Here is a 15,861-nt window from a genome sequence, read left to right on the forward strand (position 1 = left end):
AGTGAACAGACAGAGGCCAGAGGCTCCTGGGGCCACTCCAGCCAGCTAGCTAGGGCTCCTGTGTGGAGCTTGAGCTCTGGGCCCCATGCTGGGCCCATGGGGCACTCATCCTGGCAGAGGTTTGTGGGCCTTCATCCTAGTGTCTGCACCATGGGGACAGGGCCGGAGTATATGAGGAAATTGGTGGTCAGCCTGGACATCCATGACTTTGACTTTGAACATCCACCCACACTGAGGGAGGCCCAGGTGGTCTCAGAGTGCCATATGGTCTCGGCCCACAGAGGGAGATTGGGTCCCACCAACAGGAGGGACCTTCTGGGCTGTGGGATCTGAACTCATGTGTGACGCAGGGCTGCCCTCCAGCCAGAAACCAGCCCCAGGACCATTCCTAGGTAAGCATCTGCTACGCGCTCTGCTCGGTGCTGAACCAGAGGAGAGGACGTGTACTCCCTCCCCGCTGGCTGCTGCTCAGGAAGGCAGGCACTGTCAGCCAAAGAGGATGCAGCCTGTGCTTTGAGAAAGGAAACTGCAGCCTGTCTTGGGGTCACTGGCAAGGGCAGAACTGAGCCTGGCTCCTGAGTGGTGCTGCACCCTGAACTGTGTTGCCCACCTAGGCCTCAGAAATCTTTGCTTTAATCTGCCAGCACCCATGTGACATCTATGTAGTCACACTGCGAGAGACCAAGGCACCAATGCAGTGAACCCCAGCCCGCATGTCTGCTGACCCCCAGCTTAGCCTTGTCTCCTATGTGGTTGTACCTTTGTGCCAGCCACCAGCAGAGTGCTTTCACCACTCGTCTCCTCAGGGCCTGCCTTGCAGATATCTCAGCAGATATCACTGATTGCCGCTCTCCCACGTGCTCCACACAGTAGCACCGTGGCGGGGTGCAGACCCTAAGGAGTTTCCTTTACTGTTCATGCACTGAGTAGGACTTAGGGCCTCCAGGTAAAGGTATCAGATTTAACACATACATTGACTCGGACTCCATCTTCAAGTCCTGCTAAATGAACAGGGAAGGACTTTTTTTAATGGAGGAAAAAAAATTTTCAAGAGAATGTAAAATGTAACAGCCACTGTAGAAAACAGTGTGGCAGTTCCACGAAAATTAAAAATAGAATTACCATAGGATCCATTGATTCCATTTCTGGGTATATACCACAAAGAACTGAAGGCAGAGACATGAACAGACACATACTTGTACATTCAGGTTCATGGCAGTCTATTCACAACAGCCAAGAAGTGGAAACAGCTCAAGTGTTCATCAGTGGATAAATAGATAAGATGTGGTCCATCCATAAAATGCTATATTATTCAGTCTTAAAAAAAGGGGGGGGGGATTCTGACACATGTACAACATGGATGAAACTTGAGAACAATATACTCTGTGAAATAAGCCAATTCAAAAAAAGATACTGTATGAGTCAACTCAAGAGGTCCCTAGAATATTCAGATTCATAGAAGCAAAGAATGGTGGGTGCCAGGGGCTGGGGGAAGGACAGGTGGAGACTTGTTTAATGCCTACAGAGTTTCCATTTTGAACAGATGAAAAAGTTCTGGAGATGGATGGTGGTGATGGATGTACAACAGTAATATGCACTTAATGCCACTGAACTGCACAATTAAAAATGGCTATAATGGTAAATTTTATCTTATGCATATTTCACTGCAATAAAAATAATAAAGCCCACAAGGACAAAGAGCATGAACACTATGTTTTAGTACATGAACAAGTGGCAGTAAGCTGACTTGGAAAACCAAGAAATGTGGATCCCAGTCAGACAGTGACAAAGCTAAGAAGCCCAGGCTGGTAGCAAACACTTAAAAGCTCCGCAGTGGATGGAGCCAGCTTCCGGTTTGGAAAAGGCATGGCCTTAAAGCTGAAAACAAAAGGACTAGTTGAAAGTCTGTTTAAGAAATGAAGTAGCTACCATAGGGGTGCCTGGGTGGCTCAGTTGATTAACCCTTTGACTTTGTCTTGGGTCATGATCACACAGTTCATGAGTTCGAGCCCCAGAATGTCCAGGCCTCTGCTGTCAGGCCCTTGGATCCTCTGTCTCCTTCTCTCGCTGCTTCTCCCCAGCTCGTGCATGTGCTCTCTCACAAAAATTTTTAAAAAAAAATTTATTTTTAAAGAAAGCAGCTACCATTAGAATAGGTAAGAGCATAGATTTTGGACCCAAGCATTTGGACTCAAATCCCAGCCACATTTTCAAGATAGGCCATATTCTGAGCTATAAAATAAGTCTCAATAAAAGCTAAAGAAGGTTAATCATATAAGTTGTTCTCTAGTCACAACACAATTAAATTAGCAGTCACGAACACTAAGATATTTGGAAAATCCCTAAATATCTGCAAATTAAAGAGTATATTACTAAACAGCCCAATGGTGAAATAAAAACCTAAGGTGGGCTGGCGCCAGGGTGGCTCAATTGGTTGAGCATCTGACTTTGACTCAGGTCATGATCTCACCGTCTGTGAGTTTGAGCCCTGCGTCAGGCTTTGTGCTTACAGCTCAGAGCCTGGAGTCTGCTTCAAATTCTGTGTCTCCCTTTCTCTCTACCCCTCCCCCACTCATAGTCTGTCTGTCTCTCAAAAATAAATAAACATTAAAAAAATAAAAAAATGGAAATTAGGACGTATTTTGAACTGAAAGAAAATTAAAACAAAACATATATTAATTGTGGGATGCAGCCACAGCCGTTCTTAGAGGGAGATTCATAGCACCGAAATACCTGTATTCTAAAATATCTCAAATCAGGGGCGCCTGGGTGGCTTATTCGGTTAAGCGTCCGACTTTCGCTTAGGTCATGATCTCGCGGTTCATGGGTTCGAGCCCCGCGTCGGGCTCTGTGCTGACTGCCAGCTCAGAGCCGGGAGCCTGTTTCAGTCTGTGACTCCCTCTCTCTCTGACCCTCCCCTGCTCACGCTGTCTCTCTCTCTCTCTCCTAGAAATAAATAAAACATTAAAAAAATAATAACAAAATAAAATATCTCAAATCAGTGACCTCAGTTTCTAGTTTAATTTTTTTTTTTTAATTAAAAACTCAGGGCTTGAACTCACTGACAGCAAGGTCATGACCTGAGCCAAAGTTGGATGCTTAACTGACTAAGCCACCCAGGTACCCCTCGGTTTCTACTTTAAGAAACTTAAAAAATAAATAAGTTATACCAAGAGCAAGCAGAAGAAAGAAAATAATGAAGATCAAAGTAGAAATCAATAAAAGTGAAAACAGAAAAACAATGCAGAAAGTCAGTGAAACCAAAAAGGTAATTCTTTGAGACGATTGATATTTATTTATTTATTTATTATTTATTTCTGAGAGAGAGAGAGAGAGAGACAGCGTGAGCAAGGGAANAATAAAATATCTCAAATCAGTGACCTCAGTTTCTAGTTTAATTTTTTTTTTTTAATTAAAAACTCAGGGCTTGAACTCACTGACAGCAAGGTCATGACCTGAGCCAAAGTTGGATGCTTAACTGACTAAGCCACCCAGGTACCCCTCGGTTTCTACTTTAAGAAACTTAAAAAATAAATAAGTTATACCAAGAGCAAGCAGAAGAAAGAAAATAATGAAGATCAAAGTAGAAATCAATAAAAGTGAAAACAGAAAAACAATGCAGAAAGTCAGTGAAACCAAAAAGGTAATTCTTTGAGACGATTGATATTTATTTATTTATTTATTATTTATTTCTGAGAGAGAGAGAGAGAGAGACAGCGTGAGCAAGGGAAGGTCAGAGAGAGAGGTAGATACAGAATCTGAAGCAGACTCCAGGCTCTGAGCTAGCCTTAAGCACAGAGCCCAACACGGGGTTCAAACCCATGAACCGTGAGATCGTGACCTGAGCCGAAGTCGGACACTCAACCAACTGAGTCACCCAGGTGTCCCGAGAAGATTGATAAAATTGATAAATCTCTAGCCAGACTAATCAGGACAAAAAGAAGACATAAGTTACCAATCTCAAGGATGAGAGATGGTATCACTACAGACTTAACATGTAAAAGGATAAGGAAATATTATGAACAACTTTATGCAGTAAATTTGACAGTTAAAAGGATATGGACAGGGGCACCACTGTGCGGCTCAGTGGGTTAAGCATCTGACTTTGGCTCAAGTCATGATATCACAGTTCAGTTCGTGGGTTCAAGCCCCACGATTGGGCTCTGTGCTGACAGCTCTGAGCCTGGAGCCTCCTTAGATTCTGTTTTCCCCCCCTCTGACCCTCCCCACCCCTCTCAAAAATAAACATTAAAAATGTTTTTTAGGGGCGCCTGGGTGGTTTAGTTGGTTAAGCGTCCGACTTTCGCTTAGGTCATGATCTCACGGTTCGTGGGTTCGAGCCCCGCGTCGGGCTCTGTGCTGACTGCCAGCTCAGAGCCTGGAGCCTGTTTCAGTCTGTGACTCCCTCTCTCTCTAACCCTCCCCTGTTCACGCTGTCTCTCTCTCTGTCTCTCTCCTAGAAATAAATAAAAGAAAAACATTTTTAAAAAATGTTTTTTAAAAAGAGGAAATGGGGGGCGCCTGGGTGGCTTAGTCGGTTAAGCGTCCGACTTTCGCTTAGGTCATGATCTCGCGGTTCGTGGGTTCGAGCCCCGCGTCGGGCTCTGTGCTGACTGCCAGCTCGGAGCCTGGAGCTTGTTTCAGTCTGTGACTCCCTCTCTCTCTGACCCTCCCCTGCTTATGCTGTCTCTCTCTCTCTTTCTTANGAAAAGAAAAAAGAAAAAAAAATCCTATATCTATTAAGGAAATTGAATTGTTACTTAAAACCTTCCCACAAAGAAAAAAAAAATGTTTAAAAAAAAAAAAGGGGGCGCCTGGGTGGCTTAGTCAGTTAAGNTATTAAAAAAAAAATGTTTAAAAAAAAAAACAAAACCTTCCCACAAAGAAAAAGTCCCAAATGGCTTCCCTGATAAATTCTACCAAACATTCCATTGTTTGTGTAGCAATTTGTTACAAACCTATTGAGAAGACTGAAGTGGAGGGACTATCTCCTAGTTCATTCTATACCAAAATTATAAAAGGACATTACAAAAAAAGAAAAGCACAGACTGTAGTCCTCCTAAACACAGAACAGAAATGAATGATATTACCAAAGTCAATCCAACAATATATAAAAAGGATAATGCATCTTGAATAAACAGGGTTTATCTGAAAAATGAAAGGTTGGTTTAACGTTAAAATTCCATGTAATTTGCCATAGCAACAGAGTGAAAAAGAAAGACCATGTGATCATCCCAGTAAATGCAGAAAAAGCATTTGGCAAAATCCAACATTTCCATTCCTGATATAAAATCTAAATAAAATAGGAACAGAAGGGAACCTGACAAAAGGCAAGTATTTTTTAAAACCCTTCAGTACCCAAAGAATGGAAAGTAAGTAGTCAAACAGATACCTGAACACCAATATTCATAGCAGCATTATTCATAATAGCCAAAAAGTGGAGACAACCCAGGTGTCCAGCAGGTGAATGGATAAGCAAAATGTGGTCTATTCAATACAACGGAGTATTTTTCAGCCATAAAAAGGAATGAAGCTCCATTACGTGCTACAACATGGAGGAACCTTGAAAAATTCTTCTAAGTGAAAGGAGCCAGATACGAAACAGCAAATACTGTATAATTCAACCTATATGAAATATCTAAAGAAATTCATAGAGATAGAAAGTATATTTGAGGTTACCAGGAGCTGGGGGAGCATAAATGAGTTTTTGTTTAATTAATGTACAAGGTTTCTGTTTTTGGTGATGCAAGGATTTTAGGAATAAATGTGATGGTTGCATGAAATTGTGAATGGACTTAATACCACTAAATTGTACACTTAAAAATGGGTCTATGGCTACATTTTTATGGTTCTCTTTTACCACAATTAAACAAGAAACACCTCTAGCCAGCGCCACATGTAATGGTAAAAGACTGAATTCTTTCCCTGCAAGATCAAGAACAAGGCAAGAACCTCCAACCCAGTGCACCTACTGTGTATCATGCTGGAGACCTAGCCAGTGCAGTCATGGAAAAGAAGTAAAAGGCATCCAGATTGAAAAGGAAGTGTGCAGTTTTCTTTAATCACATACAACACAATCTTCTATGGGATCTATAAAAATACTACAATAAGTGAGTTTAGCAAGGTTGCAGGACATAAGACCAATATATAAAAATTAATCATGATCCTACATAATAGCAATACACTACTAGAAATATTTTTAAAAATTTTTAATGTTTTTTATTTATTTCTGAGAGAGAGAGACAGCGTGAGCAGGGGAGGGTCAGAGAGAGAGGGAGACACAGAATCTGAAGCAGGCTCCAGGCTCTGAGCTAGCTAGCAGCACAGAGCCCGACGCGGGGCTCGAACCCATGAACCGTGAGATCATGCCCTGAGCTGAAGTCAGATGCTCAACCGACTGAGCCACCCAGGCACCCCTACAAATAAATATTTTAAAAATACCATCTGGGAGCACCTGGCTGGCTCAGTCAGTGTTGTATGTGACTCTTAATCTTGGGGTCATGGGTTTGAGCCCCACATCAGTTATAGAGATCACTTAAAAATAAAATCGGAAAAAAAGGGAAAAAAATCCAAAGTAGCATTTAAAAATATGATAAACTTAGGGATAAATCTGACAAAAGATGACTAAAACTTCTACACTGAAAACTCCCAAACATTGCTGAACGTCAGGAAGGCCTAAGTTAATGGAGAGAAATACCATGTTTATGAATCAGAAGATGCAATAGTGTCAAGATGTAACTTCCACCCAAATTGATACATAGATTAAATCCTAACCAAAATCTTAATAGTTTTTTTTAAATTTAGAAATTAACAGACTGGCTCTAAAATCCATAGAAAATGCAGAGGATCTGGAATAGCCAAAATGACCTTTGAAACAGAAGAGCAAATTTGGAGGACTAATCTTCCTGTACTTCAAGTCTTGTTACAAAGCTGTAGTAGCCAGGGGAATAAGCTGTCAGTGCAAAGGTAGAGAGCGGGTCTGTGGGACGGAACAGAGCCCACGTTAGACCCAGCTAGTTTCACACAGAGATACAAAGGCACTTCCGTGAAGGAAAGGATAGTGCTTTCCTCAAGTGGTGCTGGGACAGGAGGATGTCCAAATGCATAAAAAGATGAGCTTCAACCATACTTTATATTGTATGCCAAAGCTAGCTCAAAATAGATCATAAACCAAAATATAAAACCTAAAACTGAAGGGGTGTCTGGGTAGTTAAGTGTCTGACTCTTGGATTCAGCCCAGGTCATGATCTCATGGTTCGGGAGTTCAAGCTCCACATCAGGCTCTACGCTGACAGTGCAGAGCCTGTTTGGGATTCTCTCTCACCCTCTCTACCCCCACCCCCTGCTCACGCTGTATCGGTCTCAAAATAAATAAATAAACTTTAAATAAAAAGAAAAAAAAGGAAAGTCCTAAACCTAAATTAAAACAAACTACAACAACAAAACCCTGAAACTGTAAAACTAGTACAAAACACAGAAATTTTTTCTTGACTTGGTCTCGAGAATGTTTTTATGTGTGACGCTAAAAGCACTGTCTACAAGAGAGAAAACATTGATACGTTGGACTTGAACAAAATTAAATCTCCTCTTCAAAAGACAGTGTTAAGAGAGTAAAAAGATTCAGCAGTTACAGACGAGCAAGAAGAGGCGGCTAGCGGCCCCGCGGTGGCGGATCTCCGTTGGGGGCCTGGTGTGGGGGTATCGAAGGGATGTGCACATACACGGGCTAGTGTACAGACGCATCTCTCCCAGCCCTGGCAGCACCCCAAAAGCAATGAGCACACCTCACACCCAGATCTTGGTTCTTAATACCATTTCCCATTGCGAGGAGCCAGGACTGCTTGGAAAAACCGCGGACTCTAGGGCCGGTGCAGGGCGGGCACAGGGCACAGCGCCCAAACTGAGGAAGTGCTGGCGGGGCCAAGGGAAGCTGCCAGGGTGTGTCTGGACACAGGAGCCAACGAAAAGGGCTCCCAGTGGCCAAAGCTGGAGCAATTGAGGGAAGACGCAGTTATACTGGATTATAACTCAAAGTGAAAAATGATACACCCATAAGCCCTTAGTGATAGAAATAAATGATAAGATCGTGATCTCCCGTGCAGAATAACAAATAAATACTTTGTGTGAATGGTCCACTGTCAGAGAAGAGCATAACTCTCAACCTTAGTATGGGCTGTGCATGGAGACTCCCTTCTGAAGAGCTCAGGACGGAGGGGGGACGAAGGGGTCCCTGTCAACAGTGGTAAGGTTTTTTTTGTGCAGACTGGGAGGCATGCCCAGATCAACCCGAGAAGCCTATTGTGCCACCCGACACCTTCTCCAGCGCTAGCTCAGGAGCCTGGGACCCCCTGAGCGCAGCCATTTAGGAGCCAGATGGCTGAGCTGGGGGCTCCTCGAGCCAGCCAGAGTGTCAGGAGCTGACTGTGTCTCTTCTCTCGGCCAGGGGCACCTTCCCTGCATCTTCCTGCCTACCTCTAGCATGAGTAGAGCCAGCTTTCTGGTTGACCATGCTCAGCAAGGCCCCAGTACCTACCCCGGGCACATGGTCCAGACACATTCCCATACACAGCCACACACACCACATCACTCCTGGACTGGGTTCTCCTCAGCCGCAGCTGGGCATTGGCTATGGTCCTATGTACCTTTAAGGAACCCAGCAGGGCTGCAGTGCCTTCCCAGCTGATGGGGGTCAGCCCCAAGCAGGCCCAGGGGCCACCTCGCCAGCCACATCGGGACCCGCGTGGGCATGCATTCCTGGGTTTGTGTTCTGTGGTCCTCATGGCTCTGTTTGCTCCCCAGTGACGCAGCATATGAAAGCGCTCCTGGAAAGGAACACTAAGAAGAAGTCCAAGTTGAGAAAGAAACCCAAGCCTTATGTTGAGGAGCCGGATGGTAGGGCCTCTCCCCACAGCCCCTGTGCGCTGTGTCTGCACAGTTCTGCTCTCCAGCCTAGGCCGCCTGGCCTCCTTTCTCTAACCGCTTCTGGGCTGGAAGGGGTGTTGGTGGGGTGGCACTAACCATCAGGCCTGCGGCCTCCTGAGCCAGCCAGAGGCCTCAGGTCACTGAACGGGCTCCTGGGAGAGGCTGCACCTGCCCTGTGCCTTGTCTCCGTGGTGCTCAGGACAATTTCCAACTTGCACGCTGGGCTCTCAGTGGGGAGGGGCGTGAGGACGCGCTGGGCAAGGCCTGCTGGAAGCCCCCCTAGGTGAGTGTTTACTGAGGAAGTGCCCCTGAGGGCCAGTGCCTGTCCAGTCCTGACCTCCAGCCCAGGCCACCCTGGCCCTGCTTCCCTGGAGGGAGCTCATGGATTTTCCAACTTCCGCCAGCAGCCCTGCCCTTCTCCTGGGCCCGGCTCAAGACCCACACCCCCATCCTACCGCTGTCCAAGCTCCACAGAAGCCCCGTTAACCCAAGACTGTGCCCTCCCCGCTGGGAGAGCTGGTGGTCTCACTGCTGCCCTGTCCACTTCCCTTCCTGGCACCAGGGCTCTGGGGCCAGCCCCTGCCCCCCTCCCCACCCCCNCGATACACATACCTTATTCCCCAGGCTTGCCCCACTTCTGTTTCTCTGATACTAGTCAACCTCAACACTCCTTCCTCTGGGAAGCTCTCTGGATGCACGCTGCCCTCGGGCCACACCCATCTGGAACAGGAGTGGAAGGGGCTCTGAGCTCCTGCCGGAATCTGTCCATGAGTCATGTTGCCACAGGGCGGTGGGCCTGGGCTCCTGTGGGCCTGGGCTGGGGCCAAGTGGGACACTAGAGCCCACAATGGTGTTGGGTAGTGAGGAGGGAGCTAGAACCCCTGGGACCCAGCAGTTTCCATGCCAAGAGGTGGCAGTGGCAGGTTCTGGCCAGATCCAGCGACTTCTGAAGCTTAAGGCCAGGGCTCAGGGACACTAAGGCCCCAGGGCAGGCCTGGATCCCTGGCATAGTAGCATAAACTCAGTTGCTTCTGTCAGCCTCTCTGGGGGCCACCATCTCCCCATGTATAAGACTGGGTACTGTGTGCCCTGGCAAGGCTAGGACAGGTCAGGGTGCCCGAAGCAGAGCACCCCACACCATCGTGAGGGTCTCCTGGATTGGCCATAGGCACTGCACAGCCTCCCAGGCACTCAGCAGACAGCCCACGGTCCTGGCCCGGGGAGCTGTACCCACCACAGCACAGGGTGCAGAGGAGCTCTCTGGGCTCTGGGCCCACGTGGCCTCAGTCCTGTGCTAGGTGCATCGGCTCAGCTGTGCACCAGACTCCACTGTCAGCCCTTTATGGGCACGTGTGAGGTAGGTGTCCCTGTCCCCATCCTACAAAGGAAGAAGCTAAGGCCCAGAAAGGCTGCCTTGTGACCTGGGTTACCAACTGAGAGGTGGCAGCCTCAGGATCTTCAGGTCACAGTCTGTTGGAGGTCAGGGTATATCTCTCGATCAGCCCCAAGACTAAGGGCAGGAGGCATTTGCTCAAGAGAGGGTAAGTCCTACCCAGTCTGTTGCCTTTCTGCAAAGTGTTCTCTGGACTCCTGGTGGCCAGTGTACAGCCCAGGGTGCCCTTTGCCTTCCAGCTCCCTGAGAGCCTGCCCAGAAAGGCCGGGTTGGCCTGTGGCAGAAGGTTCCAGGTGCTGTGCCCTGAGCTGGCCTATCAGAGGCAGCAGCTAGGATTCTCTGCCAGGGTTTTGTGGATCCCCAGGGACCACAGGGAAACAGATTCTCCAGGGAGAATGAGAAATGTTTGTTTTCACTTTAATTACTCTAAAAAAGAATCCCTTTACCACTTACAATAATAAAACTGTCTTGTGATAACTCAAAAAGATTTTTATGGGCTAAGCCAGTGTTTACGTTCTTCACATTGAGGTCCAAGGCCCCCCGTGTGCTGGACATCCACAAGAAAGTGCTTCCTTTAAAAGAAGATGGGGCATTTGGATTAGTGACTTGGGTGTAGAGGCCTCCCTCTGGCAGGCACTGGGCAGGTGGGCCCAGTAGAAGGGCCTTCCAGAGAAGGGGCCAGTCCTGAGCCTGGAGGCACAGAGCACAGCCTGTCTGTCTGTCGGTCCTTGGCCCCTTGGCCTGGATGGCTTCTCTGGGCTCAGCCTCACTGTATTCTTGGTCTTCTTGCCACTTCTGTTTCCCCTTCCTCCCTGCCCCTTCCTCTCCCCCCTTTCCCCCTGCCCCCTTCCCATCACCGGGAAAGATGCTGCACATATTTCAGACCCACCCTGTGTGGGATCTCCTCCTCCACTACCCCTCCCTCTCCCCACCCTGTGCTTCCCTCTCCTTCCCCTTGTTCCTGTATCTGGAGAACCTCCTGGCCAAGGTTCCTGAGGTTCTTGCCCTCAAAACGCCACCCTAGACCTCACCCCAAGACAACCAGCCAGAACCTCTGCCAGGGCCGAGCTGTAGAAAACTCTGCCAGTGAGGGCAGAACTGACAAGTGTCCTTCTGTGGTCCTCCCGCTGATGCGCTGGGGACATGGGGCATCCTCTCCACGTTCATCCCCTTTTCCACGGCCACCCATCCCCTCGGCTTTCCGTGACTCCTGCCCACACAGCCCTCAACAGAGAGGGAGGGGCATTGCAGGCTGAGGCCCCCTCCCACAGCTGCACAGCAGCCCTGGCTGGAGGCAGTGCTGCAGGACAGTCCACCCAAAGCCCCTCCCCCGTGCTGGCCCAAGGCAGAGGGTCCTGTTGCCTGTGGAAATGACCCTTCTCAGGGCTAACTTGCAAGGGGAGCATGGGATTTGGAGGCCCTGGGGCCTAGGTCCTGCCTTATCCTGCCTATGACTCCTTAGCGGGAACAAACGTCATTCCCAGCCCACCCTTCATGGCCATGGGGAAGGGTTAGTGGGCTGGCAGAGGAGTCCCTTCCCAAGCTCGCCTCCGTGAGGCGAGGGAAGTCCCTCTGGCCTCTCGATGTGGGTTTCTGCTTTAAAGGACTTAGCCTAGGAGAGTGAGGACCCACTGGCTCGGGCCCCCAGGGCTCTGGCAGAAGCTGCCTCTCCTCACCCCTGCTGCTGCTTCTCTCAGCCTCTGTGCCCCGCACAGCCACCCCCGGCCAACCAGAACTTGTTCTCTTCCAGGGGTGGCGATAAGCACATACGCCAAGTACTGTTACCACAAGCTGCAGAAGGCGGCCCTGACAGGGGCCAAGAAGGTAGGAGCTTCCCCCAGGACAGCCAGGCAGGGGTGGTGGGCTGTGCTGGTGACACCTAGACAGGGTGCAGAAGGAGGCCTTGGCAAGCCACCCTCACGTCCTACTGAACGCTCTACTCGCCTTGAGCCCGGCCTGCACATTTGGCTGGGGGCGTGGGGGGTGTGACAGTTCACAGCACAGAAGGTGCTCCACAGAGACCGCCGAGGCAGGCGGCCAGGGAGGGCCTCGGGCAGAGGCTGCACTCCAAGCTCAGGAGCCACTGCAGGCAAAGGGATGTGTGACTAGGCCAGGGCGGCAGGACTCTGCCCGTTGCTGCAGCAGCAGCAGCAGCTGCTCCAGGCCCACCACCGGCAGGCTGGTGCGGTGAGGGGCCGAGGAGGGGCACAGCACGTGGGCAGGCTAAGAGCCCACACTTCCCAGAAGGGACCCCCCCCCCGCCCCCGGCAGCCTGCCTCTGGATCCAGGGGAGGCCAAGCCTTGAACTGCAGGGTGGGCTCAGAAGACTGCCCCGTGTCCCTTCACTCACCCACCCGACTGTGACGGTCCAGGAGCCCAGACCCACCACTGGCAGTTGGGCGGATGGTCCCAGTAGTGTCCTCCCGAGCCACTTCCCTGGCCCCCGCTCTGCTGCTGGGGTCTCTTACTGCCTGGCAGAGCTTGACAGCCACACCCCTCGCACAACCTCTCATCTTCCCTGCCCTGAGCCCACATTTTGTGGCACCTGTAGAGGGGCCTCAGGCACACCAAACACCTGGACCTCGTTCCCTGGTCTTAGGATGTGTGGCCCTTGGCCATCTCCCCCTTTTATCCACTGCCTCCCTTTCAGCCTACCTCCCCTACCAGGAAGCCCTCAGGCCCTCCTAGGCTATTGAAGGCAGCTGTCCCAGAGCCTGGCCACTCCTTCCCTCCTCTCCCTCCTAATGCACTTCTCTAGGGCTGGCTCTAGAAGCTGCTGCCTGTCCCACCTCAGGCTTCTCCCCCTCACCTCTACCCCAGCGTGGTCTCCCATGGTCCAGGTCGGCCAGCCTGGTCCTTCCAGGGTCACAGGCAGCTCTCATTCCAGGAGTCCTTCCCATCTTCCCCCTGAGTGACCAACAGAGGCCACCTGAAGACTTGGGACATTGTAGGTGGCCCAGCAGGATGGCCCTCCCCCAGTGATTTGGGCACAGGGAATTGGGGGTGCCCCTAGCTCTGACTAGGCAGATGTCTGGAGTTACCTGGGATGAGAGAAGACAGGAGAGGGGAGGGTGGCTGAGCCAGAGGCAGCCCTGGGAGGGTACCAGGCAGAGGGCAGGCAGGGAGCAGGGCGGTGGAGCTGCACCGAGGCACAGAGCTGGGCTGTCTTTGCAGGGGCTGAAGAAGCCCAACGTGGAGGAGATCCGGCACGCCAAGAACGCCGTGTTCAGCCCGTCCATGTTTGGCAGTGCGCTGCAGGAGGTCATGAGCATGCAGAAGGAGCGTTACCCTGACCGGCAGCTGCCCTGGGTACAGACACGTCTATCTGAGGAGGTGCTAGCGCTCAACGGTGACCAGACGGAAGGCATCTTCAGGTGCCCCGCAACCTGGGCCCTGGGTGTGGGGGCCTCGGGCGGCTCCACTGTGTGTCTCAGGCAGGCAGGAGCCATCAGGCACTGGGACCACTTGGCCTACCTCCGTGCCTCAGCCCTGGGGTTTTGGGGCCAGGAGACCCATGCCCCTGCCTGGGAGTAGCCAGAGAGGCCCCCCCACAGGAAGCCGTCATCTGCGTGGGGAAGACGCCCTGGAGCAAATGGAAGGCCACTATGTAGCCTGGAGAGGCAGGGCAGGGCCCTGTCTTTAGGAGGCAAGTCAGAGTCCTCCCCCTGAACGGCAGCAAGCCTGAATTTAGGCAGGAGGGCCAGCCAGAGACAGTGCCTGTGCAGAAATGGCCACCAGGGCCCTGCCCAGAGGGCACTTGGACAGCCACCACAGGCAGGGCCTAAGACCTGAGCCTGGAAAGACGGCACAGCAGGCAGATGGCGCTCGCCCGTGAAGAGGGATGACAGCCCCAGCCCCGTGGAGAATGGACAGCACAAGTCCCAAGAGGACAGCTGGGGAAACTGAGGCCTGTGGGTTTGATCCTCAGTGGCCTTGGCGATAATGGCGTTTGCATGGGGGTGGCTAGCAGAGAGGAGAGGGACAGCAGTCAGCATGCATAGGGCAGGGGCTCCAAGCCACCTCTCTCGCTGGTGGAAAAGAAGCCAAGCAAACGGGGAGGGGCCTGATGAAGGGCAAGACAGATTCCAACTCCGTGAGACCCACCGTGTACTCCACAGGGTCCCTGGGGACATTGATGAGGTGAACGCCCTGAAGCTACAGGTAGACCAGTGGAAGGTGCCCACAGGCTTGGAGGACCCCCACGTCCCTGGTAAGCCCCCCTCCCCCCAGGGGCCGGAGCAGGCCTGGTCTGGACCCGTTGGAACAGCTGGCCTCCCACTTGTTCCCCCAGTGATGCCGTGGCTCCCGGTCCGTTCCCAGCACAGACACCCCCTGCCCATCAGAGCCTCCCCCGGGGCCTCGTGCCGGCCCGGCCCGCAGCCCTCCTGCCTTCCCTGCACAGCCCCGCAGGCCTTCAGGGTCCGGGCCCGGGCAGCCTACCCAGGCCTGGTGGGCCCTTTCCCGTCTGGTCACGCCGTTTGCCTCCCCTCCCCCACACATCCTCTGCCGCGCCCTTGCTCCCGCTACAAGGCTGCCCCGCCCAGGGGTGCCCCGCCCAGCAGGCTGGGCTGAGCACCCCCCCCCCGCCCCCCGCGCTGTGTCCGCAGCGTCGCTGCTGAAGCTGTGGTATCGGGAGCTGGAAGAGCCTCTGATCCCGCACGAGTTCTACGAGCAGTGCATCGCGCACTATGAGAGCCCTGAGGCCGCCGTGGCCGTGGTGCACGCGCTGCCCCGCATCAACCGCCTGGTGCTGTGCTACCTCATCCGCTTCCTTCAGGTACGCGGCGGGGCACGCCCCGCCCCCCGCCCCGGGCGCGCTCCACGCCGGCCCCGCGCCCACCTTCCTTTCCCCTCCGCGCAGGTGTTCGTGCAGCCCGCCAACGTGGCCATCACCAAGATGGACGTCAGCAACCTGGCCATGGTCATGGCGCCCAACTGCCTGCGCTGCCGGTCGGATGACCCGCGCGTCATCTTCGAGAACACTCGCAAGGAGATGTCGTTCCTACGCGTGCTCATTCAGCACCTGGACACCAGCTTCATGGAGGGCGTGCTATAGCACGTGGGCCCCAAGGACCGAGGGTGGGGACAGAGCCGACGCTCGGGTGCGCCCGGGCAGGGGAGCACGCGGGGAGGGGGGAGGGAACGCCCCAGCCGCGGAGGCAGCATGCCAGGCCCCGCCCATGCCCGCCCCAGCCCTGGAAGCCCCCGTCTCTCTCCCCCCCAGGCCCTTGGCCTGAGGTCGCAGCCAGGGCAGAGGGGCTGTGGGAAGGGCGTCTCCGTCCGCCCCCCTCCCATCCCGCGGCCTCGTGGCCAGTTCTGTGGGCACCGCCCCCGCCCACCGCCGGCCGGTCAGCCCCGAGAAAGTGCCTTCTGTTTCCTGGAGCCAAGTGACACTGCCCCTCCCCGGCCGCAGAGCACAAGCCACCCTCCCCTGGGGTGAGCTGCCTCGCGGGGGCTCCTGTGCTCAGCCTGGCCCTGGCCTGGACCCTGCCCGGCTGCCCCTCTTTCCTCTGCTCGCCCCCTTCTCCTCCGTTTCCTTCCTGGCC

At 52.4% G+C, this 15,861-nt stretch overlaps 1 protein-coding gene across 2 annotated transcripts in view; it reads left to right on the forward strand.

The window, feature by feature from the left end:
• Positions 1-15,855, forward strand: part of ARHGAP39 (Rho GTPase activating protein 39) — a 61,610-nt gene extending 45,755 nt beyond the window's left edge. The window contains exons 6-11 of one of the 2 annotated variants that reach the window (XM_077758182.1): positions 8,800-8,892; positions 12,066-12,139; positions 13,490-13,689; positions 14,434-14,525; positions 14,923-15,092; positions 15,177-15,855. In XM_077758182.1, coding sequence (XP_077614308.1) covers positions 8,800-8,892; positions 12,066-12,139; positions 13,490-13,689; positions 14,434-14,525; positions 14,923-15,092; positions 15,177-15,371 — 824 coding nt within the window. In that variant the 3' untranslated portion in view covers positions 15,372-15,855. The remainder of the gene's footprint in view (positions 1-8,799; positions 8,893-12,065; positions 12,140-13,489; positions 13,690-14,433; positions 14,526-14,922; positions 15,093-15,176) is intronic. The other variant, XM_077758183.1, reaches the window with a different exon arrangement.
• Positions 15,856-15,861: the final 6 nt, after the last annotated feature.

This window comes from Crocuta crocuta, unplaced genomic scaffold, assembly GCF_008692635.1.
Source record: "Crocuta crocuta isolate KB4526 unplaced genomic scaffold, BGI_CrCroc_1.0 scaffold327, whole genome shotgun sequence".
NCBI lineage: Eukaryota > Metazoa > Chordata > Mammalia > Carnivora > Hyaenidae > Crocuta > Crocuta crocuta.